Source organism: Entelurus aequoreus, linkage group LG10 (assembly GCF_033978785.1).
Source record: "Entelurus aequoreus isolate RoL-2023_Sb linkage group LG10, RoL_Eaeq_v1.1, whole genome shotgun sequence".
Lineage (NCBI taxonomy): Eukaryota > Metazoa > Chordata > Actinopteri > Syngnathiformes > Syngnathidae > Entelurus > Entelurus aequoreus.
The window spans coordinates 65,660,520-65,686,039 of NC_084740.1; the positions used below are offsets into that span (position 1 = coordinate 65,660,520).

The 25,520-nt window shown below is 41.0% G+C and overlaps 2 protein-coding genes across 3 annotated transcripts in view; both read left to right on the top strand.

Annotated features, from left to right (window-relative positions):
* Positions 1–19,704, top strand: part of znf385b (zinc finger protein 385B) — a 36,723-nt gene extending 17,019 nt beyond the window's left edge. Inside the window, exons 5-12 of one of the 2 annotated variants that reach the window (XM_062061437.1) lie at positions 2,698–2,799; positions 10,216–10,310; positions 10,450–10,557; positions 10,623–10,752; positions 11,522–11,713; positions 11,774–11,958; positions 16,008–16,130; positions 16,193–19,704. In XM_062061437.1, the coding sequence (XP_061917421.1) occupies positions 2,698–2,799; positions 10,216–10,310; positions 10,450–10,557; positions 10,623–10,752; positions 11,522–11,713; positions 11,774–11,958; positions 16,008–16,130; positions 16,193–16,351 (1,094 nt within the window). In that variant the 3' untranslated portion in view covers positions 16,352–19,704. Of the gene's footprint in view, positions 1–2,697; positions 2,800–10,215; positions 10,311–10,449; positions 10,558–10,622; positions 10,753–11,201; positions 11,714–11,773; positions 11,959–16,007; positions 16,131–16,192 lie in introns of those variants that run through there. The other variant, XR_009827567.1, reaches the window with a different exon arrangement.
* Positions 19,705–20,575: 871 nt separating this feature from the next.
* Positions 20,576–24,879, top strand: LOC133658062 (solute carrier family 22 member 4-like). The gene is made up of 10 exons (XM_062059677.1): positions 20,576–20,789; positions 21,039–21,215; positions 21,278–21,381; positions 22,118–22,272; positions 22,331–22,502; positions 22,568–22,837; positions 22,902–23,116; positions 23,218–23,400; positions 23,461–23,596; positions 23,653–24,879. Exons 1-10 carry the CDS (start codon positions 20,577–20,579, stop codon positions 23,735–23,737), a joined length of 1,710 nt encoding a protein of 569 aa, XP_061915661.1. The 5' UTR covers position 20,576; the 3' UTR covers positions 23,738–24,879.
* The last annotated feature ends 641 nt before the right edge of the window (positions 24,880–25,520 follow it).

The window sequence follows — 25,520 nt, forward strand, 5'->3', positions numbered from 1 at the left end:
ATGCTTGGAAATAGCATAAAAATGCCCCCAAAAACTTGGAAAAACGCGATTCATAGCGTTACTTTTTGGTGTAACCATCATGAGCGTTCTGTTCAGGTATTTTTCTTTTATATTTTGATAAATCATCATAAATAGGTATTGATCAATCTTTAAGCTGTGTGTATTTGATTTCAGTTTGCTTTTGGCATCTTATTTAGAATTGTAGTTGAAACTTTTACAACCTTGTGTTGCGCTCATGATGGCGTAACCAAACCAGATTATTTTGAATATTTATTCCCTTTTTTACATTTAGTATATTTAAATATACTGTGTTTTATGCTTTTTTCTTTTTGGAACATGTACTATACATATAGTCCCATATAAAATTATGTTTCTAGCAATACTTTAATTTTGCCTTTGAAAGTAACACTCCAATGTCCATTAGTGGAGCTGTACACATATATAATAAACAAAGTGCAAAGCCATGGGCTCACTCAATTTCAGTAAATAACTTAAATTTGGAACACAGAATCATCGTTTTCACAGCTTTTTGGTTGTTAGAGGTAGAAAGTGTTTTAATGTAGAGTTCTAAATATTTTTTAAAGGCACAAAAAACTGGTCGGGTGTTGAGAAACTTACATATATGAATATGAAACTTAGCCAATAGTATAATGAGGTGGCAAAGGTAAAATTCCTTTTCTAATTTTTTTTCATACAGTGTAAATCCAAATAGCACATCTTTAATGCAAGTGTGGGAGTCTGTTCTGAAGTATGAAGTAAAGAGACGTGACTTCGTCACCTCGCCTGGTTATTGACTCCAACCCAGAATATTACACTGCCCATACCTATGCTCCTTCAAAGGCTGTGCTACTGGCTGCAAAGCATTGCACTTTCAAATACAACAATGAGTAGAGAGGAGTGTTATGTGTGTATATATGTAAATAAATGAACACTGAAATTGAAGTATTTATTTTATTTTATTTATATGTATATATATATATATATATATATATATATATATATATATATATATATATATATATATATATATATATATATATATATATATATATATATAAAATACATATATATATATATATATATATATATATAATTTCACAGAAATTCAAGTATTTATTTTATTTATATGTATATATACTGTATATATATATAATAAAATACATATATATATATTTATATATATATATATATATATATATATATATATATATATATATATATATATATATATATATATATATATATATATATATATATATATATATATATAATTTCACAGAAATTCAAGTATTTATTTTATTTATATGTATATATACTGTATATATATAATAAAATACATACACACATATATATATATATATATATATATATATATATATATATATATATATATATATATATATACATATATATATATATATATATATATATATATATATATATATATATATATATATATATATATATATAGCTAGAATTCACAGAAAGTCAAGTATTTATTTTATTTATATATATATATATATATATATATATATAAGAAATACTTTAATTTCAGTGAATTCTAGCTATAAATATACTCCTCCACCCTTAACCCCGCCCCCTGGCCCCCCTCCCAATCTTCAGAATTTGGAGGTCTCATGGTTGGCAAGTACGGGTGGAAGCGTCATTAGTATGTTAGCAATGTAAGCAGAATTAGGGGTGTTAGCAGTGTTAGCAGAATTTGTAGTATAAGCATATTTAGCATTTTAGCAGTGTCAAGGAGAATTTGTGGAGTTAGCATCTTGAGCATGTTAAAAGTGCAGAATTAGCAACAGTGTTAGCAAACTTAATTGTTTAAGCAACTTTAGCACGTTAGCAGGGTTAGCAGAATGAGTGATTTTAGTATCTTTTGCATTTTAGAGGTATATGCAGAATTAGTAGTGTTAGCATCTTTAGCATTTCAACAGTGTTAGCAGAATTAGTAGTGTTAGCATCTTTAGCATTTCAACAGTGTTAGCAGAATTAGTAGTGTTAGCATCTTTAGCATTTCAACAGTGTTAGCAGAATTAGTAGTGTTAGCATCTTTAGCATTTCAAAAGTGTTAGCAATATTAGTAGTGTTAGCATCTTTAGCATTTCAATAGTGTTAACAGAATTAGTAGTGTTAGCACCTTTAGCATTTCAACAGTGTTAGCATAATTAGTAGTGTTAGCATCTTTAGCATTTCAATAGTGTTAACAGAATTAGTAGTGTTAGCATCTTTAGCATTTCAACAGTGTTAGCATAATTAGTAGTGTTAGCATCTTTAGCATTTCAACAGTGTTAGCAGAATTAGTAGTGTTAGCATCTTTAGCATTTCAACAGTGTTAGCAGAATTAGTAGTGTTAGCATCTTTAGCATTTCAACAGTGTTAGCAGAATTAGTAGTGTTAGCATCTTTAGCATTTCAACAGTGTTAGCAGAATTAGTAGTGTTAGCATCTTTAGCATTTCAACAGTGTTAGCAGAATTAGTAGTGTTAGCATCTTTAGCATTTCAACAGTGTTAACAGAATTAGTAGTGTTAGCATCTTTAGCATTTCAACAGTGTTATCAGAATTAGTAGTGTTAGCATCTTTAGCATTTCAGCAGTGTTAGCAGCGACCTCAGTCGCGTTGGCAGCGCGAGCGCAGTGTGCCATTATGTGACAATGAATCACGTGTCGGACGCTGTTGTCTTCCAGCGGGGGGGCCGTCCAAGCTCCTCCCCCTGGCGTCCGGTCTTCGCTGTCTGGCTGGACAAGTGCAAACGTCAGAGCCCAGCGCCCCCCTGTGTTCAACTACAGGTAGGACAACAACTTGCAGAGGGGAGGGGGCGGGGCTTGTTGGTATGGCATCGACGTGCACGTGACTAATTGTTTGTAAACAAGGCCACAGGGGGATGACCGCGTTGTCATGGCAACCACTGGAATTATATATTTTTTCATGGCCGCTCAAAACTGACCGACAGCTGCGTGTGTGTGTGTGTGTGTGTGTGTGTGTGTGTGTGTGTGTGTGTGTGTGTGTGTGTGGCTGTGGATGATGGCGTTAGCTCCGCCCACACACCTGTCACTCCAGCATAAACCATCCCCACACCTCCGTCAGGTTCTGTGGCGTTGCTGCTCCCCCTGCTGGTCAAATCACAATGTAACTCTAATGACGTCATCATCATCACCTCCTCAATGCAGAAGCTCATTGGGAAAATGACACTTTTTAGCCAACTTGTTGTTTGTGACATTTAACACTCTTTAATTACATTTACATCTTTAACACACACACACACACACACACACACACACACACACACACACACACACACACACACACACACACACACACACACACACACACACACACACAGCTGTAATTTCATTCCGCGTGTGTATCGGTGTACACTCATGAAACATTCACACACACACGCACTCACACACGCATACTGGTTATCATTTTAATGGGGACCAAGTTTTTGATCATCACGTGTGGGGACCACCCTTTCTACAGGTTGTGGAGGCTTTAAAAAAAATAGTTAAAATGGCCACTGCCCAGTTAGCTCATACACGTCTTTAAATCTGTGGATTGATGAAGTAATGTGCTGATCATTCTTACTGGGGACCCTGGGGAAAAAGAGTTAATATGGTTCATGGGGACCAAATTTAAATAATTTTGCATAATTCACACAAATTTGTACGTGACTACTGAGGACCATTTAAAAAAAAAAAAAAAAGAAGTTCGAATTAAATATGACATGATCCTCAGAATACAGCATTACCATTTTTCACCACTTAAATGTACCAGCTACAGCCCGATGAGGGGGCTGCTGTGCAAATGTCTCACACTCAAACTAACCAGTAAACATGTTTTATGGGCTAACGCTTAAAAATCACTTTGGCATCTTCGGAATGGATCTGACTATCATTTAAAAAGGTTTCCCTTTAGGGGGACCTGTTTTTTGGTCCCCATACCGTCAGAGGTCCCCTAAAGGTGACTGGGTAAACAGAGCGATGTACCCATTAAGTAAGAATTGCCAGAACACACACCCACACACACACACACAGTCCATTACGGGATGCTCGTTCAGTCATGACAAGCTCTTTGGCCTCCTCCTCCAGGCTGACATCTGTGTGTGTGTGTGTGTGTGTGTGTGTGTGCGTGCGTGCGTGTGTGTGTGAGCAGCCAGGTCAGATGATGTCATCATCACAATACAAATACTAATGTGTCCAAGTTGTGCATATAATGTGTATTTATGGTACATTACTAGGGCTGTGAATCTTTGGGTGTCCCACGATTCGATTCAATATCGATTCTTGGGGTCACGATTCGATTCAAAATAAAAAAAAATTTTTCAATTCAACACAATTCTCGATTCAAAAACGATTTTCTTCCCGATTCAAAACGATACTCTATTCATTCAATACGTAGGATTTCAGCAGGATCTACCCCAGTCTGCTGACATGCAAGCAGAGTAGTAGATTTTTGTAAAAAGCTTTTATAATTGTAAAGGACAATGTTTTATCAACTGAATGCAATAATGTAAATTTGTTTTAACTATTAAATGAACCAAAAATATGACTTATTTTATCGTTGTGAAAATATTGGACACAGTGTGTTGTCAAGCTTATGAGATGCGATGCAAGTGTAAGCCACTGTGACACAATTGTTCTTTTTTAAAATTTTTTATAAATGTCTAATGATAATGTCAATGAGGGATTTTTAATCACTGCTATGTTGAAATTGTAACTAATATTGATACTGTTGTTGATAATATTCATTTTTGTTTATTTATTGCAGTTCTGAGTGTTGCTGGGTCGGGTTTGGTTTTGGAATTGGATTGCATTGTTATGGTATTGCTGTGTGTTGTTTTGTTGGATTGATTAATTAAAAAAAATATATATATATAATAATAATAAATAAATAAATAAATAGATTTTTTAAAAATGAGAATCGATTCTGAATCGCGATTCGAATTCGAATCGATTTTTTACCACACCCCTAGTACATACATACTAATATACACACTAACAACTCTGTTGTCACGGCGACAGAGCGGCTCCTGGTAAGTTATTAGCACAGTTAGCTCGTTTAGCTGTCAAAATGTTGTAAAGAACCCTACTTCCTGGTTGTGGGGCGGGGCTTCCTTTGGCACAGTCGGTGCTGTTACACTAATATGGGTGTGTGTCACGTCCCTCCATCAGGGGACCCCGGGTTACCTCCACCAAGCGAGCAGGTTCCGCTAGAAAGCCAAATGGGAGCATACTTACCTGATAAAGGTGATAAAAAGAAAACAAAGGCTGACATTCCGGTGACGGTGTTCACGTGGCAGCCGTGTGACATCATCTGTAAGTAGTGCTCATCTCTGTCTTGTCGCCGCGATCACGTTTCCTCTCTGGGGGCCAAAAACGGCAGCGGGGGGATTAGGAAGAGACAACCCGTGTTGACAGGCCGCCACTTTGGGTGGCGATGACGCGGCGGTCACCTGATCCGCCCCCCCGGGCTGCTTGTCTTTTGAGGCGTGCACTCGGGAGGAGATGAGCACCTTTCAGGAAACTTCTCTGGAGGACGCTTGTCAGGTAGGTCACTTCCTGTTCGACACAGGTGCGAGTCATGGGGTGTCAGCACTTCCCTAGTAGGTGTCGAGGAGGGGCGTGAGAGGACCATTTTGTCTTTTTATTAGTGCTCCAATGATTCTCCAGCAACGTCAACTTGGGGGTGGGGGTGAGAGGCAGTATTTGTGTTTTTATTCAAGTCTGAATGATTCACAAGCCCCTAACTAGGTCATATTTGGGGTAGGGGGGTGTGAGAGGTACTAATCGTGTTTTTATTCATGCTAGAACAATTCACAAGCTTTCAACTATTCAATTTGGGGGGCGTGAGAGGCAGTATTTGCGTTTTTATTCATGTTTGATTGATACACAAGCTTTCAGCTTGTCAATTTGGGGGGGGCGTGAGAGGCAGTACTTGTGTTTTTATTAAAGTCTGAATGATTCACAAGCCACTAACTAGGTCAAATTTGGGGTAGGGGAGGCATGAGAGACAGTAATTCTGTTTTTTTTCATGTTTGATTGATACACAAGCTTTCAGCTAGTCAATTTGGGGGGGCGTGAGAGGCAGTATTTGTGTTTTTATTCATGTCTGAATGATTCACAAGCCCTTAACTAGGTCAAATTTGGGGTAGTGGGGCGTGAGAGGCAGTAATCATATTTTTATTCATGCTTGAACAATTCACAAGCTTTCAGCTAGTCTATTTGGGGGGTCGTTAGAGGCAGTATTTGTGTTTTTATTCAAGTTTGATTGATACACAAGCTTTCTTGTGTTTCAAGTACATGGGCCACACGTGGCCGTCAAAGAGGCCGGGGGTCAATTTGGGGGGGCGTGAGAGGCAGTAATCGGGTTTTATTCATGTTTGATTGATACACAAGCTTTCAGCTAGTCAATTTGGGGGGCGTGAGAGGCAGTATTTGCGTTTTTATTCATGTTTGATTGATACACAAGCTTTCAGCTTGTCAATTTGGGGGGGGGGCGTGAGAGGCAGTACTTGTGTTTTTATTCAAGTCTGAATGATTCACAAGCCACTAACTAGGTCAAATTTGGGGTAGGGGAGGCATGAGAGACAGTAATTCAGTTTTTTTTCATGTTTGATTGATACACAAGCTTTCAGCTAGTCAATTTGGGGGGGCGTGAGAGGCAGTACTTGTGTTTTTATTCATGTCTGAATGATTCACAAGCCCTTAACTAGGTCAAATTTGGGGTAGTGGGGCGTGAGAGGCAGTAATCATGTTTTTATTCATGCTTGAACAATTCACAAGCTTCAAGCTAGTCAATTTGGGGGGTCGTTAGAGGCAGTATTTGTGTTTTTATTCAAGTTTGATTGATACACAAGCTTTCTTGTGTTATTTCTTGTGTTTCAAGTACATGGGCCACACATGGCCGTCAAAGAGGCCGGGGGTCAATTTCGGGGGGCGTGAGAGGCAGTAATCGGGTTTTATTCATGTTTGATTGATACACAAGCTTTCAGCTAGTCAATTTGGGGGGCGTGAGAGGCAGTATTTGCGTTTTTATTCATGTTTGATTGATACACAAGCTTTCAGCTTGTCAATTTGGTGGGGCGTGAGAGGCAGTACTTGTGTTTTTATTCAAGTCTGAATGATTCACAAGCCTCTAACTAGGTCAAATTTGGGGTAGGGGAGGCATGAGAGACAGTAATTCTGTTTTTTTTTCATGTTTGATTGATACACAAGCTTTCACTAGTCAATTTGGGGGGGGCGTGAGAGGCAGTACTTGTGTTTTTATTCAAGTCTGAATGATTCACAAGCCCCTAACTAGGTTACATTTGGGGTAGAGGGCGTGTGAGGCAGTAATCGTGTTTTTATTCATGCTTGAACAATTCACAAGCTTTCAGCTAGTCAATTTGGGGGGTCGTTAGAGGCAGTATTTGTGTTTTTATTCAAGTTTGATTGATACACAAGCTTTCTTGTGTATTTTCTTGTGTTTCAAGTACCTGGGCCACACGTGGCCGTCAAAGAGGCCGGGGGTCAATTTGGGGGGGCCTGAGAGGCAGTAATCAGGTTTTATTCATGTTTGATTGATACACAAGCTTTCAGCTAGTCAATTTGGGGGGCGTGAGAGGCAGTATTTGTGTTTTTATTCATGTTTGGTTGATACACAAGCTTTCAGTTTGTCAATTTGGGGGGGGCGTGAGAGGCAGTATTTGTGTTTTTATTCAAGTCTGGATGATTCACAAGCCTCTAACTAGGTCAAATTTGGGGTAGGGGGGCATGCGAGGCAGTAATTCTGTTTTTTTTTCATGTTTGATTGATACACAAGCTTTCTGCTAGTCAATTTGGGGGGGGGGACGTGAGAGGCAGTATTTGTGGTTTTATTGAAGTCTGAATGATTCACAAGCCCCTAACTAGGTCAAATTTGGGGTAGGGGGGCGTGAGAGGCAGTAATTGTGTTTTTATTCATGTTTGATTGATACACAAGCTTTCAGCTAGTCAATTTGGGGGGGGGGGCGTGAGAGGCAGTATTTGTGTTTTTATTCATGTTTGATTAATACACAAGCCTTCAGCCTGTCAATTTGGTGGGGCGTGAGAGGCAGTAATTGCGTTTTTATTCATGTTTGATTAATACACAAGCTTTCAGCTAGTCAATTGGGGGGGCGGGGGGGGGGCGTGAGAGGCAGTATTGGTGTTTTTATTCATGTTTGATTGGTACACAAGCTTTCAGCTGGTCAATTTTGGGGGGCGTGAGAGGCAGTAATCGTGTTCATGCTTGAACGATACACAAGCCTCTGTCAATTTGGGGTGGGCATAAGAGGTGGTATTCATTGTTTTATTCATGCTTGAACACGCCTCATGCTAGTACGGTACAAGGGGGGGCGTGAGAGGCAGTCTTTGTATATTGAAATGGACAAATGAATCCCTCAACCCGCATCTTTATCCGGATCTGCACCTAAATGCTTCTTAAAGTATGACGAGTACAACAAAACCTTTTGTGCTTGGTGGAGGTAGAACCCCCCCCCCCCCTAAAATAAAGCAGAATTTTACAAAATGTCATGACGCCTCTCTCATACTGGAGTGGGGTCTTTTATTTTGAAGGGCCCCCCATATTAAACATCCACTTTAAAAATAGACAAGGTAATGTTACTGTCATGAATGTGACGCTGACAGCTGTTTGATTGTTGTCACCTTGTTGACCACTTGGTTGAACCCTGATTTACACACACACACACACACACACACACACACACACACACACACACACACACACACACACACACACACACACACACACACACACACACACACACACACACACACACACCCACCCACCCACACACACACACACACACACACACACGCACACACGCACACACACACACACACGCACACACACGCCAAGGTCATGTGAGGACAACTAACATTAGAACATGGCGTCCTGTTCATACTGCTTCTGTGTGTAAATGTTCCTAATACTGTACTACAGTAAGAGTACACACTATGTGTATGTGTAAATGTTCCTAATACTGTAGTACAGTAAGAGTACACACTGTGTATGTGTAAATGTTCATAATACTGTAGTACAGTAAGAGTACACACTGTGTATGTGTAAATGTTCATAATACTGTAGTACAGTAAGAGTACACACTATGTGTATGTGTAAATGTTCCTAATACTGTAGTACAGTAAGAGTACACACTGTGTATGTGTAAATGTTCATAATACTGTAGTACAGTAAGAGTACACACTGTGTATGTGTAAATGTTCATAATACTGTAGTACAGTAAGAGTACACACTGTGTATGTGTAAATGTTCATAATACTGTAGTACAGTAAGAGTACACACTGTGTATGTGTAAATGTTCATAATACTGTAGTACAGTAAGAGTACACACTATGTGTATGTGTAAATGTTCATAACACTGTAGTACAGTTAGAGTACACACACTATGTGTATGTGTAAATGTTACTAATACTGTAGTACAGTAAGAGTACACACACTACGTATAAATGTTACTAATACTGAAGTACAGTAAGAGTACACACACTGTGTAAATGTTTCTAATACTGTAGTACAGTAAGAGTACACACACTGTGTGTATGTGTAAATGTTCCTGATACAGTAGTACAGTAAGAGTACACACATTAGGTGTATATGTAAATGTTCCTAATACTGTATGACTGTAAGAGTACCCAAACTGTGTATGTGTAAATATTACTAATACTGTGTAACAGTAAGAGTACACACACTATGTGTAAATGTTCCTAATACGCTATGACAGTAAGAGTACACACACTGTGTATGTGTAAATACTACTAATACTGTGTAACAGTAAGAGTACACACACTGTGTATGTGTAAATGTTCCTAATACTGTAGTACAATAAGAGTACACACACGGTGTATGTGTAAATGTTCCTAATACTGTAGTACAATAAGAGTACACACACGGTGTATGTGTAAATGTTCCCAATACAGTGGTACAGTAAGAGTACACACACGGTGTATGTGTAAATGTTCCCAATACAGTGGTACAGTAAGAGTACACACACTTGGTGTAAATGTTCCTAATACTGTAGTACAGTAAGAGTACACACACTTGGTGTAAATGTTCCTAATACTGTAGTACAGTAAGAGTACACACACTAGGTGTAAATGTTCCTAATACTGTAGTACAGTAAAGAGTACAAAGACTACATGTACTAGTAATACTTTCTTGCCTGATAGGTGGCGCTGGAAATCCGTCCGTCCTGATGAAACCCTTCTTGCCTTTCCCCATGGACGCCGTTGCGCCAGTCGCACTGTTTCCGAACTTCAACACGGTGTGTGTGTGTGTGTGAGTGTGTACTGTACACGTGTGTGTACATATTTATGCACACGACTGGCAACACTTAGTGTAAATGTACTTGGATGACGGCCGCAGTTTGACCCTGGAACAGAGCGTTGCCACTGTTTCCGCAGATGGACCCCGTGCAGAAGGCCGTCATCAACCACACGTTTGGTGGCGTGGCGGCCAAGAAGAAACAGGTGATCACGTGCGGCGTCTGCCGGCTGAGGTTCAACTCTGACGTGAGTGACGGGCTATAGCCCCGCCCCCTGGCAGAGGCTCTTGATTGACAGCCGCTGTGGTCCAGTTGCAGGCGGCGTCTCACTTCCGAGGCGGGCGTCACGCCAAGAAGGTGAAGTCCCAGGAGAACAAGACCAATGGCAGTGGCTCCAGGAAGGCAGGCCCCGCCCCTCCGATGAGCACCAATCAGCACACAGGTTGTTGGAACATCATGGATGATGATTCATCTTCTTCAACTTGTCTTCTTTTTTATCTTCCTTTTTTTCTTCTTTTTCTTCTTCTTTTTGTCCTATTGCATTTTCTTATTCACCTTCTCTCTTTTGTTCTTCTCTTTCTTACCCCATCCTCTTTCTTTCTCCTCCTTTCCCTTCTCTTCTTCTTTTTGTTCATCCTCTTCCTTTTTCTTTTTCTTCCTGTTCTGTTTCTTTTTTCTTCTATTTTTTCTTCCTCTTTGTTCTTGTCATCTCCTTTCCCTTCTCTTTTCTTTCTTTTTTCCTTTTTATTCCTTTTATTCTATTCTTCATTTTGCTGCTGCTTTTTCTTCTTTTTCTTCTTCTTCCTCTTTTTCTACTCTTTCATCTTTCTTCCTCCTTTTGTTCTTCTTTATCCTCTTTGTTCTTCTTTTCTTTTTTCTTGTTCTGCTTAGTTTTTTCTTTTCACTCTCTTCGTATTGTTTTTCTGTTGGTTGCTTCTTCACTTGTACTCCTTCTTCTTCCTCCTCTTCTTCTTTCCTCCTCTTTGTTCTTCTCCTTTTTCTTCCTTTTCTGTTTCTTTTCTTTCTTCTCTGTCTTTTTCTTTAACTTTTTCCCTTCCTTCTTATTGTTTTTCTTTTTTCTTAATTTTTCTTCCTCCTTTTCTTCTTCTTTTCCTCCTCCTCTTCTCCTTTTTCATCCTCGTTCTTCTCTTTCTTCCTTTCCCCCTTTTTTCTTTCGTCTTCTTGTTGTCTTTCTTCCTCCTACCCCACAGAGGTCGCCCCCTCCTCACCCTCGTCCAGCAGAGCAGGAAGTGAGACTCCTCCCCCTAGCCCCGCCCCCACTCTCCCCCAGGAAGCCCCGCCCACAACAGAGTGTGAGGAGGAGAGGGCCAAGCAGCTGATGTATTGTTCCCTCTGCAAGGTGGCCGTCAACTCTCTGTCTCAGCTGCAGGCTCACAATGCAGGTGAGGTGGGCGGGGCCAGTGTCGTTAGCTCACCCGCGGCTAACGTTTACCTGCCGGCAGGGTCCAAACATAAGACCATGCTGGACGCTCGCAGCGGCGCCGGTCCCATCAAGTCCTACCCTCGCCCCGGCACCAAGCCCAAGACGTGCGGCGCAGCGACGGTGAAAGGTTCTGGTCTGCAGAACAAAACCTTCCACTGTCAGACGTGTGACGTCCACGTCAACTCTGAGATACAACTTAAACAGGTTCTACACTTCTTCTCTTTCATCATCATCATCCCTTCTTCTTCTTCAACTCTGAGATACAACTCAAACAGGTTCTACACTTCTTCTCTTTCATCATCATCCCTTCTTCTTGTTCAACTCTGAGATACAACTTAAACAGGTTCTACACTTCTTCTCTTTCATCATCATCATCATCCCTTCTTCTTGTTCAACTCTGAGATACAACTTAAACAGGTTCTACACTTCTTCTCTTTCATCATCATCCCTTCTTCTTCTTCTTCTTCTTCAACTCTGGGATACAACTTCAACAGGTTCTACACTTCTTCTCTTTCATCATCATCCCTTCTTCTTGTTCAACTCTGAGATACAATTCAAACAGGTTCTACACTTCTTCTCTTTCATCATCATCCCTTCTTCAACTACTTTTACTTATATTTCATCATCTTCTTCTTCTTCTTCTTCTTCTTCTTCAACTCCTTCTTTTACTTCTCTTTCATTATCATCCCTTCTTCTTCAACTCTGAGATACAATTCAAACAGGTGCTACACTTCTTCTCTTTCATCATCATCCCTTCTTCAACTCCTTTAACTTCTTTCATCATCCCTTCTTCTTCAACTCATTTTTCTTCTCTTTCATCATCATCCCTTCTTCTTCAACTCCTTGGACTTCTTTCATCATCATCCTTTCTTCTTCTTCAACTCTGAGATACAACTCAAACAGGTTCTACACTTCTTCTCTTTCATCATCATCCCTTCTTCAACTCCTTTTACTTCTTTTTCATCATCTTCTTCTTCAACTCCTTATTTTACTTATTTCATCATCATCCCTTCTTCTCCAACTCCTTTTACTTCTCTTTCATCATCATCCCTTCTTCTTCTTCAACTCTGAGATACAACTCAAACAGGTTCTACACTTCTTCTCTTTCATCATCATCCCTTCTTCTTGTTCAACTCTGAGATACAACTTAAACAGGTTCTACACTTCTTCTCTTTCATCATCATCATCATCCCTTCTTCTTGTTCAACTCTGAGATACAACTTAAACAGGTTCTACACTTCTTCTCTTTCATCATCATCCCTTCTTCTTCTTCAACTCTGAGATACAACTCAAACAGGTTCTACACTTCTTCTCGTTCATCATCATCATCCCTTCTTCTTCTTCAACTCTGAGATACAACTCAAACAGGTTCTACACTTCTTCTCGTTCATCATCATCCCTTCTTCTTCTTCTTCTTCTTCAACTCTGAGATACAACTTAAACAGGTTCTACACTTCTTCTCGTTCATCATCATCCCTTCTTCTTCTTCTTCTTCTTCAACTCTGAGATACAACTTAAACAGGTTCTACACTTCTTCTTTTTCATCATCATCACTTCTTCTTCTTCTTCTTCTTCTTCTTCTTCTTCTTCTTCTTCTTCTTCTTCTTCTTCTTCTTCAACTCTGAGATACAACTTAAACAGGTTCTACACTTCTTCTCTTTCATCATCATCACTTCTTCTTCTTCTTCTTCTTCAACTCTGGGATACAACTTCAACAGGTTCTACACTTCTTCTCTTTCATCATCATCCCTTCTTCTTGTTCAACTCTGAGATACAATTCAAACAGGTTCTACACTTCTTCTCTTTCATCATCATCCCTTCTTCAACTACTTTTACTTATATTTCATCATCTTCTTCTTCTTCTTCTTCTTCTTCTTCAACTCCTTCTTTTACTTCTCTTTCATTATCATCCCTTCTTCTTCAACTCTGAGATACAATTCAAACAGGTGCTACACTTCTTCTCTTTCATCATCATCCCTTCTTCAACTCCTTTAACTTCTTTCATCATCCCTTCTTCTTCAACTCATTTTTCTTCTCTTTCATCATCATCCCTTCTTCTTCAACTCCTTGGACTTCTTTCATCATCATCCTTTCTTCTTCTTCAACTCTGAGATACAACTCAAACAGGTTCTACACTTCTTCTCTTTCATCATCATCCCTTCTTCAACTCCTTTTACTTCTTTTTCATCATCTTCTTCTTCAACTCCTTATTTTACTTATTTCATCATCATCCCTTCTTCTCCAACTCCTTTTACTTCTCTTTCATCATCATCCCTTCTTCTTCTTCAACTCTGAGATACAACTCAAACAGGTTCTACACTTCTTCTCTTTCATCATTATCCCTTCTTCAACTCCTTTTACTTTTTTCGTCATCTTCTTCTTCAACTCCTTATTTTACTTCTCTTTCATCATCATCCCTTCTTCTTCAACTCCTTTTACTTCTCTTTCATCATCATCCCTTCTTCTTCCTCAACTCTGAGATACAATTCAAACAGGTTCTACACTTCTCTTTCATCATTATCCCTTCTTCAACTCCTTTTACTTCTTTCGTCATCTTCTTCTTCAACTCCTTCTTTTACTTCTCTTTCATCATCTTTTTCTTCTTCTTAAACTCCTTCTTTTACTTCTCTTTCATTATCATCCCTTCTTCTTGAACTCTGAGATACTACTCACACAGGTTGTACACTTCTTCTCTTTCCTCATCATTCCTCCTTCTTCTTCTTTAACTCCTTGTCTTTCATCATCATCCCTTCTTCTTCAACTCCCCTTTCTTCTATTTCATCATCTTGTTCTTCTTCTTCAACTCTGAGATACAACTCAAACAGGTTCTACACTTCTTCTCTTTCATCATAATCCCTTCTTCAACTCCCTTTACTTCTTTTTCATCATCTTCTTCTTCAACTCCTTATTTTACTTCTTTCATCATCATCCCTTCTTCTTCAACTCCTTTTACTTCTCTTTCATCATCATCCCTTCTTCAACTCCTTTTACTTCTTTTTCATCATCTTCTTCTTCAACTCCTTATTTTACTTCTTTCATAATCATCCCTTCTTCTTCAACTCCTTTTACTTCTCTTTCATCATCATCCCTTCTTCTTCTTCAACTCTGAGATACAACTCAAACAGGTTCTACACTTCTCTTTCATCATAATCCCTTCTTCAACTCCTTTTACTTTTTTCATCATCTTCTTCAACTCCTTATTTTACTTCTCTTTCATCTTCATCATCCCTTCTTCTTCAACTCCTTCTTTTACTTCTCTTTCATCATATTTTTCTTCTTCTTCAACTCCTTCTTTTACTTCTCTTTCATTATCATCCCTTCTTCTTCAACTCTGAGATACTACTCACACAGGTTCTACACTTCTTCTCTTTCCTCATCATCCTTGCTTCTTCTTCTTCATTAACTCCTTGTCTTTCATCATCATCCCTTCTTCAACTCCTTTTACTTTTTTCATCATCTTCTTCATCTCCTTATTTTACTTCTCTTTCTTCTTCATCATCCCTTCTTCTTCAACTCCTTCTTTTACTTCTCTTTCATCATCTTTTTCTTCTTCTTCAACTCCTTCTTTTACTTCTCTTTCATTATCATCCCTTCTTCTTCAACTCTGAGATACTACTCACACAGGTTCTACACTTCTTCTCTTTCCTCATCATCCTTGCTTCTTCTTCTTCTTTAACTCCTTGTCTTTCATCATCATCCCTTCTTCTTCAACTCCTTTTTCTTCTATTTCATCATCTTGTTCTTCTTCAACTCGGAGATACAACTCAAACAGGTTCTACACTTCTTCTCTTTCATCATCATCCCTTCTTCTTCTTCTTCTTCTTCTTCTTCTTCTTCAACTCTCAGATACAACTCAAACAGGTTCTACACTTTTTCTCTTTCATCATCATCCCTTCTTCTTATTCAACTCCTTTGACATCTTTCATCATCATCCTTTCTTCTTCTTCTTCAAGTCCGAGATACAAATCACACAGGTTCTACACTTCTTCTCTTTCCTCATCATCCCTTCTTCTTCTTCTTTAACTCCTTGTCTTTCATCATCATCCCTTCTTCTTCAACTCCCTTTTCTTCTTTTTCATCATCTTCTTCTTCTTCTTCAACTCTGAGATACTACTCAAACAGGTTCTCCACTTCTTCTCTTTCATCCCCTTTTCATTCTTCTTCTTCTTCTTCTTCATCTTCCTCTTTCTCTTCCCCTTCTATTTGTGGAGTGTTCCAGAAGTTGTGTCTTTGATGATGTATTGTTGTTGCAGCACATCACCAGCAGGAGGCACAAGGACCGCGTGGCAGGCAAGCCCAGCAAGTCCAAACACTCTCCTCACAACAACAACAACAACAACAACAACAACATGAGAACACAACACAGCTCGCTGATGGTGAGTCTTGTTGTCATGGCAACATGTCACTTAGCAACAGTCCTCATGGCCTTTCCTCGCAGGAGCTGGCCAAGTCCCCCTTCCTCCCCCCTCTTCCCTTCGCCTCCTCCCTCCCACCTCGGCCCCCCCCCTCCTTGCCCCTCCTCGCCGCCTCCTTCCTGCGTCAGGCGCCAGGACAGATCCGAACGCGCCACCCCTCCCTCCTCTTCGCGCCCTACTGATGCTGACCTTTGGCCTCTCTGGACTCATCTTGGACCAGAACCAAAGAAACTTCCAGAACAAACCTTGGTGTCTCAAGAAGAACCAGAAGAACCTTTGAAAGTAAAAAGTGGACCTGAACCAGAAGCTAGACTTGGATAAAAGGACAAGTGAAGGATTCTATGACATCATCAGACTGTTGTCCAATCACCTGCCAGAACTGCAGCGTCAGGCTACTTCCAGAAAGTTCTTTTCCAGGACCTTTTGGTCGGACCTGCTTTTGACTCCAGGCCACGAGAGGACATCACGTGACCTCAGAGGAACTTCCTGTCTCATTCACTTCTCACCAGCAGCAGACAACCAGGCTCCGCCCCCTTTCATGAGGTCATGTGACCTGCTGTTTGTCTCATTTGGTTTGCTTGCTCCTGAACTACTTGAACTGTTGGTATGCTCCTCCTGTGATGAGGATGATGGTGATAGTGATGAAGAAGATGATAATCATGATGGTGATGATAGTGATGAGGATGAGGATTAGGATGATAGTGATTAGGATGATAGTGATGAGGAAGATGTGAGGATGATTGTGACATTAATGATCATGAAGAAATGGATGAGGATGACTATGGTGAGAATGATGATGGTGATGTGAGGATGACAATGATGAGGAAGATGATAATCATGATGGTGATGTGATGATAGTGAGGATGATTGTGACATTAATTATCATTAAGAAATGGATGAGGATGACTATGGTGAGAATGATGGTGATGTGAGGATGACAATGATGAGGAAGATGATAATCATGATGGTGATGTGATGATAGTGAGGATGATTGTGACATTAATTATCATTAAGAAATGGATGAGGATGACTATGATGAGAATGATGATGGTGATGTGAGGATGACTATGATGAGAATGATGAGGAAGATGATAATCATGATGGTGATGTTATGATAGTGAGGATAATTGTGACATTAATTATGAATACATGGATGATGATGAGAATGATGACAGTAATGAGGAAGATGATAATGGTGATGTGATGATAGTGAGGATGATTGTGACATTACTTATGATGAAGTGGATGAGGATAATGAGGAAGATGATGAGCATTTTGATAATCATCACGGTGATGTGATGATAGTGAGGATGATTGTGACGTTAATTATGAAGAAATGGATGAGGAGGAGGATCATAGTAATGCGAAAGATGATAATGGTGATGTGATGATAGTGAGGGTGATTGTGACATTAATTATCATGAAGAAGTGGATGAGGATAATGAGTGTGGTTATGATAAGCTTGATGATAAAAGTTACAATGATGATGGAAGCGTGATGATAATTGTAAGGAGGATGGAGATAATGATGACGACAGAGAAAATGTGATGATGAGAATGAAAATAATAATTGCGACGATAAAGATGATGATAATTACAATGATGATAGCAAGGACAATAATGATAATTGTCAGGATGATGGCGATAACGCTGTGATGATGATAGTGACGATGATAAATATAATGGCAATAATTAGGATGATAATGATGGTGAGGATGATAATGATAAATATGGTGTTCATGATATTTATGATGGCAAGAATTAGGATGATCAAGATACATATGATGATGATAATTGTGACGGAGATAAGGAGGATGCATATGATGACGATAGTGACAATGATAATTATGATGGCAAGAATTAGGATGATAATGATGGTGATGATAGTGACGATAATAATTATAACGGCAAGAATTAGGATGGTGATGACGATAATTGTGACAATGAGTATGACAGTTATGATGATCATGGCGAGGATGATAATATCATTGTAAGGATGATGGAGATAATGGTGTGATGATGATGATGATGGCAGGAATTAAGATGATAATGATGAGGGGCATGTTGAAAATGGTGATGAGGACAATGGAGATGATTATGACGATAAAAGAAGATGACGATGACTATAATAGGGTGATGATGAGGATGATTGTAAGGATGACGGCGATGATAATGAGAAGGATGGAAAAGATGTGGACTGTGAGGTGATGATTGTGAGAATGATGAGGATATTAAAAATAAAGGTGATAATATTGCACCAGAACAAAAAGTACTCTGACTGATGATGTCATCATGATGCAATAACAGAGTCTCATACAACCTTGAATAAAAATACAACTTTTATTGGTGAACTTATCTGTTATCCATTGGACATGTCTGACGACCTACTAGAACTTATCTGTTATCCATTGGACATGTCTGACGACCTACTGGAACTTATCTGTTATCCATTGGACATGTCTGACGACCTACTAGAACTTATCTGTTATCCATTGGACATGTCTGACGACCTACTGGAACTTATCTGTTATCCATTGGACATGCCTGACGACCTATCACAACTTATCTCAAAGTCATTTAATCAAAGTTTACTTATATAGCCCTAAATCACGAGTGTCTCAAAGGGCTGCACAAGCCACAACATCTGTTATCTATTGGACATGTCTGACGACCTACTAGAACTTATTTATTATCCATTGGACATGTCTGACGACCTACTAGAACTTATCTGTTTTCCATTGGACATGTCTGACGACCTACTATAACTTATCTGTTATCCATTGGACATGTCTGACCACCTACTACAACTTATCTGTTATCCATTGGACATGTCTGACCACCTACTATAACTTATCTGTTATCCATTGGACATGTCAGACGACTTACTACAGGCTCTCATTGGTGTGTCAGCTGATGTTAACATGTAGCTAATGTTAGCTTTTCATTGTACAAACAGACCGAAAACAAACATGCTTTTGGTGTACGGACGTTTCCTCCACCCGCCGCGTGCCCGGCAGCACATCCATTAGCTACCTTGCTAACTGCTACTTCCTGTGCCTCTCTACTTGGGCTCCTGCTCCGATAAGACCATGGATGGATAAATCATAAGTGATGGATTAAAAATGGAATACACAACGTGTAGATATCCTAAAAAAAAAACTATTATTACTGAAATCTACAGCATTTTTAAAGCACATTTGAAAAACAACAAAGTTGTTAGGTTGGAGTATAAACTCGTTTTTCTCTCTGATCAGGCGATAACACACACCTAAAACGCATAACTCCACAACCAGGAAGTGCTGAGAAGGCTAGACCGTCTGAAGGGACTCTTTCCAGGACCCACACACACCATGGGCTGGATGCAGTGAGTGTGGGTGTGCGTGTCGGCAGGGCGGTTGCCAAGGAGGACAGTTCAGGTCTTTGTTGTTTTGGCTTTGTTACTAAACAGAACGTGGAACCATCACCCTTTTGTTGTGTTTGTTTGATGTGCAGTTCTTCTTTTTGTGTATCAACTTTTATTAAAATGTCAACTTTTGACCAGGCTGGAAGCCATTATTCATGTTTACATAGTTTTTCTATGGAGACATTTGCTTCCATAGAGTCCATAAATCCAGGTGGCACTCGTCAGCGCCATGCTAAGCAAAATGTACACGGCGGCCATCTTGGCCAGGTCCACTTTCACATTTAAGGCAATGTGTTGTGTATTAGAAATAAGTCATAATCTGCGATTTTCATGCGTTTTACTTTATTGTCAAGGTAAAAACTTTTTTGTCAAACTCATAAAGCTTCCTTGTGTAAGATTACTCTGTTATGACACGGTGTATTTTGCAACACACAGTGCCACCATTTTTGTTGTTTTCGCTCCCGTTGCCATCCACGACAATTTCAATGGCGCTCTGCCCATACTAGCTTAGGCACACTTGATTTATCCAGTTACTGCCCCCTGTTAGCTACATTAGCACAAATGCTAGTCAGGGACGTCACGCGGCAGCTAGCTGGAACATTTAAAGGCGTGAAAACGAAACAAAAAATATCTCGTTACTGTGACGTCAGCAACACGACACTTCCTGTCGCGCCAACGAGCCGCGAGCTAAGCGGACATGAAAATGTTGACTCACCAAGGGTTTTGTTGATGACCAAGGTCCTGCTCATTGGTAGACGGGACACGAGAATCATTGACGAGGTTCTGATGGAAAACCGGAACCGGACTGAACTGGATCGGCTAATATGTGACTAGCTTGGTGAACATTCATTAAAGCGGTGTCTTACTGTTCTTATAAGAGGCGTGTCAGGTGAGGAAAGGGGAGGAGTTAGGTGGGAGGAGTCAGCGAGGACCACTTAAAAGGACAGATGTGAAGTACTCCGACTTGATATTGTGGACGTTAGCGGCGTAAAGAAGGAGTCCACAATGCAGGACTACGAGGACCTGGTGGTGTCTTTCCTGGGGACCTGGGGTCCTTACCAGAGGCGAGTGTTCTTCCTGCTGTGTTTCGCCGTCTTCCCCACGGGGTACAACCTGCTGTGCCCCCTCTTTCTGCTGGCCACGCCCCCGCACACCTGCCGGAACCCCACCCACGCCAACGTGAGCCAGAGCTGGATCCAGGCTAGCATCCCAGTCCAGGTCAGAATATATTTCTTCAATTGTCTGGCTCAAATTATGACTAAGTTCCATTTCCTGTTCTGTGGTTATCGTCATTTTTATTTTCCATCACTGGTACCGGAACATTTGAGTTCAACAATTTCAGTTCTGTTGAATTTCACAAGTTAGCCAATTATTTAGCCTTAAGCTTCTTCCTGGACTGGAGTCTGGCTAGAACCGGTTCAGTTGGACATGATACAGGTCAGGAATTAACCGGGTGTTGCCGCTCAGCTGGTGGAAGGACGCTGGGAGCAAAGCGCTTGTCGACGCTTTGAGCCGGACTTCATCCAGAACCAGAGCGCACCAGTACCAGGACCAGAGGTCCTGCTGTCGGAGCTGAAGCAGGAAGTTTGTAAGGACGGTTGGACCTTCAGCAAAGAGCACTACCAGTCCACTGTGGTCACCGAGGTACTGCTGCTGCTGCTCCTCTTCCTCATCTTAGTCACATGATCACATGATCTCGCCCTCAGTTTAGTCTGGTGTGTGAGGACCAATGGAAAGCACCTTTTACCTCTGTCGTCTACTTCCTGGGTGGACTGTTTGGATGCTTCGTCTCGGGTCAGATCTCTGACAGGTACGACCTTTTGGTTTTTATTGATTGGCTTTAATGCTAACTTGCTAACAGTGTTGTGTCCAACCTAAGATGTCAGCCTTGTCAGGTCAGATCTCTGTCACGTACATCCTCTTCTAGCCTTGTTGGTTAGCATGAATGCTAACAATGCTAACATGCTAACAGTTTCCAACCTAAGATGTCACCCTTGTCGGGTCAGATTTCTGTCACGTACGTCCTCTTCTAGCCTTGTTGGTTAGCATGAATGCTAACAATGCTAACATGCTAACAGTGTTCAACCTAAGATGTCACCCTTGTCGGGTCAGATTTCTGTCACGTACGTCCTCTTCTAGCCTTGTTGGATAGCATGAATGCTAACAATGCTAACATGCTAACAGTGTTCAACCCAAGATGTCACCCTTGTCGGGTCAGATTTCTGTCACGTACGTCCTCTTCTAGCCTTGTTGGTTAGCATGAATGCTAACAATGCTAACATGCTAACAGTGTCCAACCTAAGATGTCACCCTTGTCGGGTCAGATTTCTGTCACGTACGTCCTCTTCTAGCCTTGTTGGTTAGCATGAATGCTAACAATGCTAACATGCTAACAGTGTCCAACCTAAGATGTCACCCTTGTCGGGTCAGATTTCTGTCACGTACGTCCTCTTCTAGCCTTGTTGGATAGCATGAATGCTAACGTCAAATGTGTTGCTCTGGCTCCTCCTCAGGTGATTTGACAAAAAATGATTTCGCGTTTTCAGGCTGGGCAGAAAGCCGGTTCTGTTGGGTTCCATCGCGGTGCTGAGCATCTTCAGCGGCGCTTTGGCACTGGCGCCTTCCTGGGAGGTCTTCACCGTCCTCTTCTTCATGCTGGGGATGGGACAAATCAGCTGCTACGTGGTGGTCTTCGTGCTCGGTCCGTCTTGTTACTTCCTGGTCCGGGAAGATTCCAAAACACGCTGATTTGTGTGCAGGCTCCGAGATCATGATGGGTCCAACAAGAGTTCTGTTCTGCAGTCTGTCTCTGCCTTTCTTTTACGTGTCGGGAATGTTGCTGCTGTCCGGCACCGCCTACCTGGTCCCAACCTGGCGTATCCTGGCGCTGATCATGGGCTTGCCTGGTCTGGCTTGTGTGCCGCTCTGGTGGTGAGAGGCTCTTCTTGAAACTGCCACATGTATGCCCTCCATTTAGAACTGAGCCACTTGTGTAGGTTCTTGCCTGAGTCTCCTCGCTGGCTGGTGTCTCGTGGACGTCTGAGAGAAGCTGAAGTTCTGTTAAAGTCGGCGGCGCTGGAAAACCACGTGGAAGCGCCACAAGTCATCTTCGACCCCCCCGAGGTGAGTACGCCTTGCGGTCCTGTTCCAAACCACCTAAAGTCTCTGCAGGTGGAGAACCCGGCGAGCCACAAGTCTGTGGGTTTTCTGGACCTGTTGAAAACTCGGAACGTTCGCTACGTCACACTCATCTTGTGGCTGGTCTGGTGGGTTCCCACGGCGTCCATCTGTCCTGCGACCGCCACGGTTCACGTTCTTGCCTTTTGTCAGGTTCTCCCTCAATGTCAGCTACTTTGGCGTGTCCTTCAACATGTCCAGCCTCTACGGAAACCCGTTCCTCAACTACTTCCTGGTGTCGGTTGTGGAGCTGCCGGCGTACACGGCGAGCTGGCTGGCGGTGCGTCGTCTTCATCGCCGCCTGTCTATCACCAGCTTCTCCCTGCTGGGGGCACTGGCGCTGCTGCTGATCCAGATCACCGTCAACAGTGAGGCGCAGTGACGGACTCTCAACAGTCGCCATGGACTAATGTACTTACAAAGTGCACTGAAGGACTTTTGACTCAGTTAATAGTTCCTCTTTCCACAGGCGATCCAAATGTGACCTTGTTCCTGGTTCTGGTGGGTAAATTTGGCGTCCTGGCTGGCCTCAACGTCTTGTACACTTTCAGTGGCGAGCTGTACCCCACAGTGATCCGGAACACGGCCGTGGCCTCCTGCGCCACCTTCTCCAGGATGGGTTCTTCAGTGTCGCCTTACCTGCTGCAGCTGGGTCAGTCACACCCCTCTGATCTTCCGGCGGAACTTCTCATGCGGCGTTCCTGTCTTGCAGCCGTGTTCAATCAGTACCTGCCGTGGATCATCGTGGGTTGTCTGTTGGTGCTCAGCGTTCTCCTGTGCGTCCTCCTGCCCGAGACCTTCAGAAGGCCGCTTCCAGACACCATAGAGCAGATGGCCACCACGCAGGGGTGAGTGTGGCCGCACACGCTAGTGACATGTAAGCACACAGGTCTCCTCTTCTCAGGTGTACCTGTGGTGCAAAGCATGATGGGAAAGCAGCTGAGGATCAAACATCAGTACCAGAGATCATCTATACGAGTCACTTTTAACCCAACTCGAGGACTACATTCTGTCAAGGCTGGACGGCACTGTCTCATGTTGTCCACCAGATGGTGACAAGGCACCACCAGAGCCTCAAGGCTGCTCTTCATGTCATTTTTTTTATTTATTGAACAGAGATGTTTATTGTAAAACTTAGACCAGAGGTTCTTAACCTTGTTGGAGGTACCGAAACCCACCAGTTTCATATGCGCATTCACAGAACCCTTCTTTAGTGAAAAATAAAATGTTTATTTTTTTCAAATTCAAGACAAAGTTATATGTTTTTGGTACACTTATTATGGGGAACATATTCTAAGTAACAAAGACTTAATTTAGAGTTATTTGGTTAGGGTTAGGGCCATGGTTAGGGTTATAATAAAGCCATGCCGAATAAGGCATTAATAAGTACTTAATAATGACTAGTTAAGAGCCAATATGTTACTAATTTGCATGTTAATAATCAAGTAATTAATGGTGAATATGTTCCCCATACTAAAGTGTTACCATGTTTTTTTTTTACTGGTGCACAAAATGAACCGTGCATGAACATCACCTTGTTCAAAGAACAAAACCAACACAGTGCATAAACTCACAACAAAGGACACACCTGCAAATCAGTCAGCTGTTGCCGTATCCGTAATACGCCGATAGGGAGAAGTTTGTATTTACACGATGAGTCGGGTGTGTTTTGACCTCCGCCGAACCCCTGAGGCCGACTCACCGAACCCCTAGGGTTCGATCGAACCCAGGTTAAGAACCACTGACCTAGACAATGTCATTTTCTGTAAAGGTACCAGCGAGTAAATAGATATTGACATTCCATTTGTGTTTGGGTAAAATACTTGAAGTAGTTTGTGAAAATAAAATACTGGCTCAGGATCTGGAATCATTTCCTCCAGATTTGGTCAAATATTTACAAAATAACTTTGTACTAACTAAGTACTTTGTTCATATTATTATGTAGTAATGAAGTAATCCTTCTTAGGCCCATTTTCATTTAGGATGCCACATGTTGCTCTCATGTTGTTTCCTACATGTTCGTAGTACGCTGGTTAGCTTGTTCTGTTATTTTCTGCCTCTACAGATCTTTGTGTAATAAATGGTCTATATCATGTATTCTTCTTGCTACAGGCATTTTTCAATCCCTGTGTCATCCTGATTGACGTCCCACCAAGTTGTTTCCATGGACAATGTCTGTCATAAAGTATTGAAACAATGACCATGTGCGTCATCTACATCATTTTCACTGTGCACACTGTACCAATGTTGTTCTCTCAGATGAACGCCCATACTTTTCTCTGTAGTTTGCGTTATAGATTGTGAAAACGGGTACATGTTCACTATTAGCACACCACTTGTAGTAATATTAACAAAACTCATTGCTCAATATATGATCAATAAGCGAGGCAAAGTGTCCTGTAATATTGTAATTTGTGGATATAAACTCAAGCTGTACATTGTATATATGGAGTCATCAATGGCCTTTTGCTAGTTAGGGTTCCTAAGATCAATGCTGAAGTCACCACATAAGAAAATGACTGATTTCAGTGAAGGGTCCCTTAATTAATCCTCAAACTTTCCAATCCGTGACTTGGGTGTTCTATATACACTACCTTTCAAAAGTTTGGGGTCACATTGAAATGTCCTTATTTTTGAAGGAAAAGCACTGTACTTTTCAATGAAGATAACTTTAAACTAGTCTTAACTTTAAAGAAATACACTCTATACATTGCTAATGTGGTAAATGACTATTCTAGCTGCAAATGTCTGGTTTTTGGTGCAATATCTACA

What these genes read in the sequence shown, in the direction of transcription:
- LOC133658062 (XM_062059677.1), top strand. Translation starts at nt 20,577, where the DNA reads ATGCAGGACTACGAGGACCTGGTGGTGTCTTTCCTGGGGACCTGGGGT. An exon ending in CTCATCTTGTGGCTGGTCTG is followed by an intron (nt 22,838 to 22,901) that starts GTGGGTTCCCAC and finishes GCCTTTTGTCAG; the next exon opens with GTTCTCCCTCAATGTCAGCT. An exon ending in GATCCAGATCACCGTCAACA is followed by an intron (nt 23,117 to 23,217) that starts GTGAGGCGCAGT and finishes CTCTTTCCACAG; the next exon opens with GCGATCCAAATGTGACCTTG.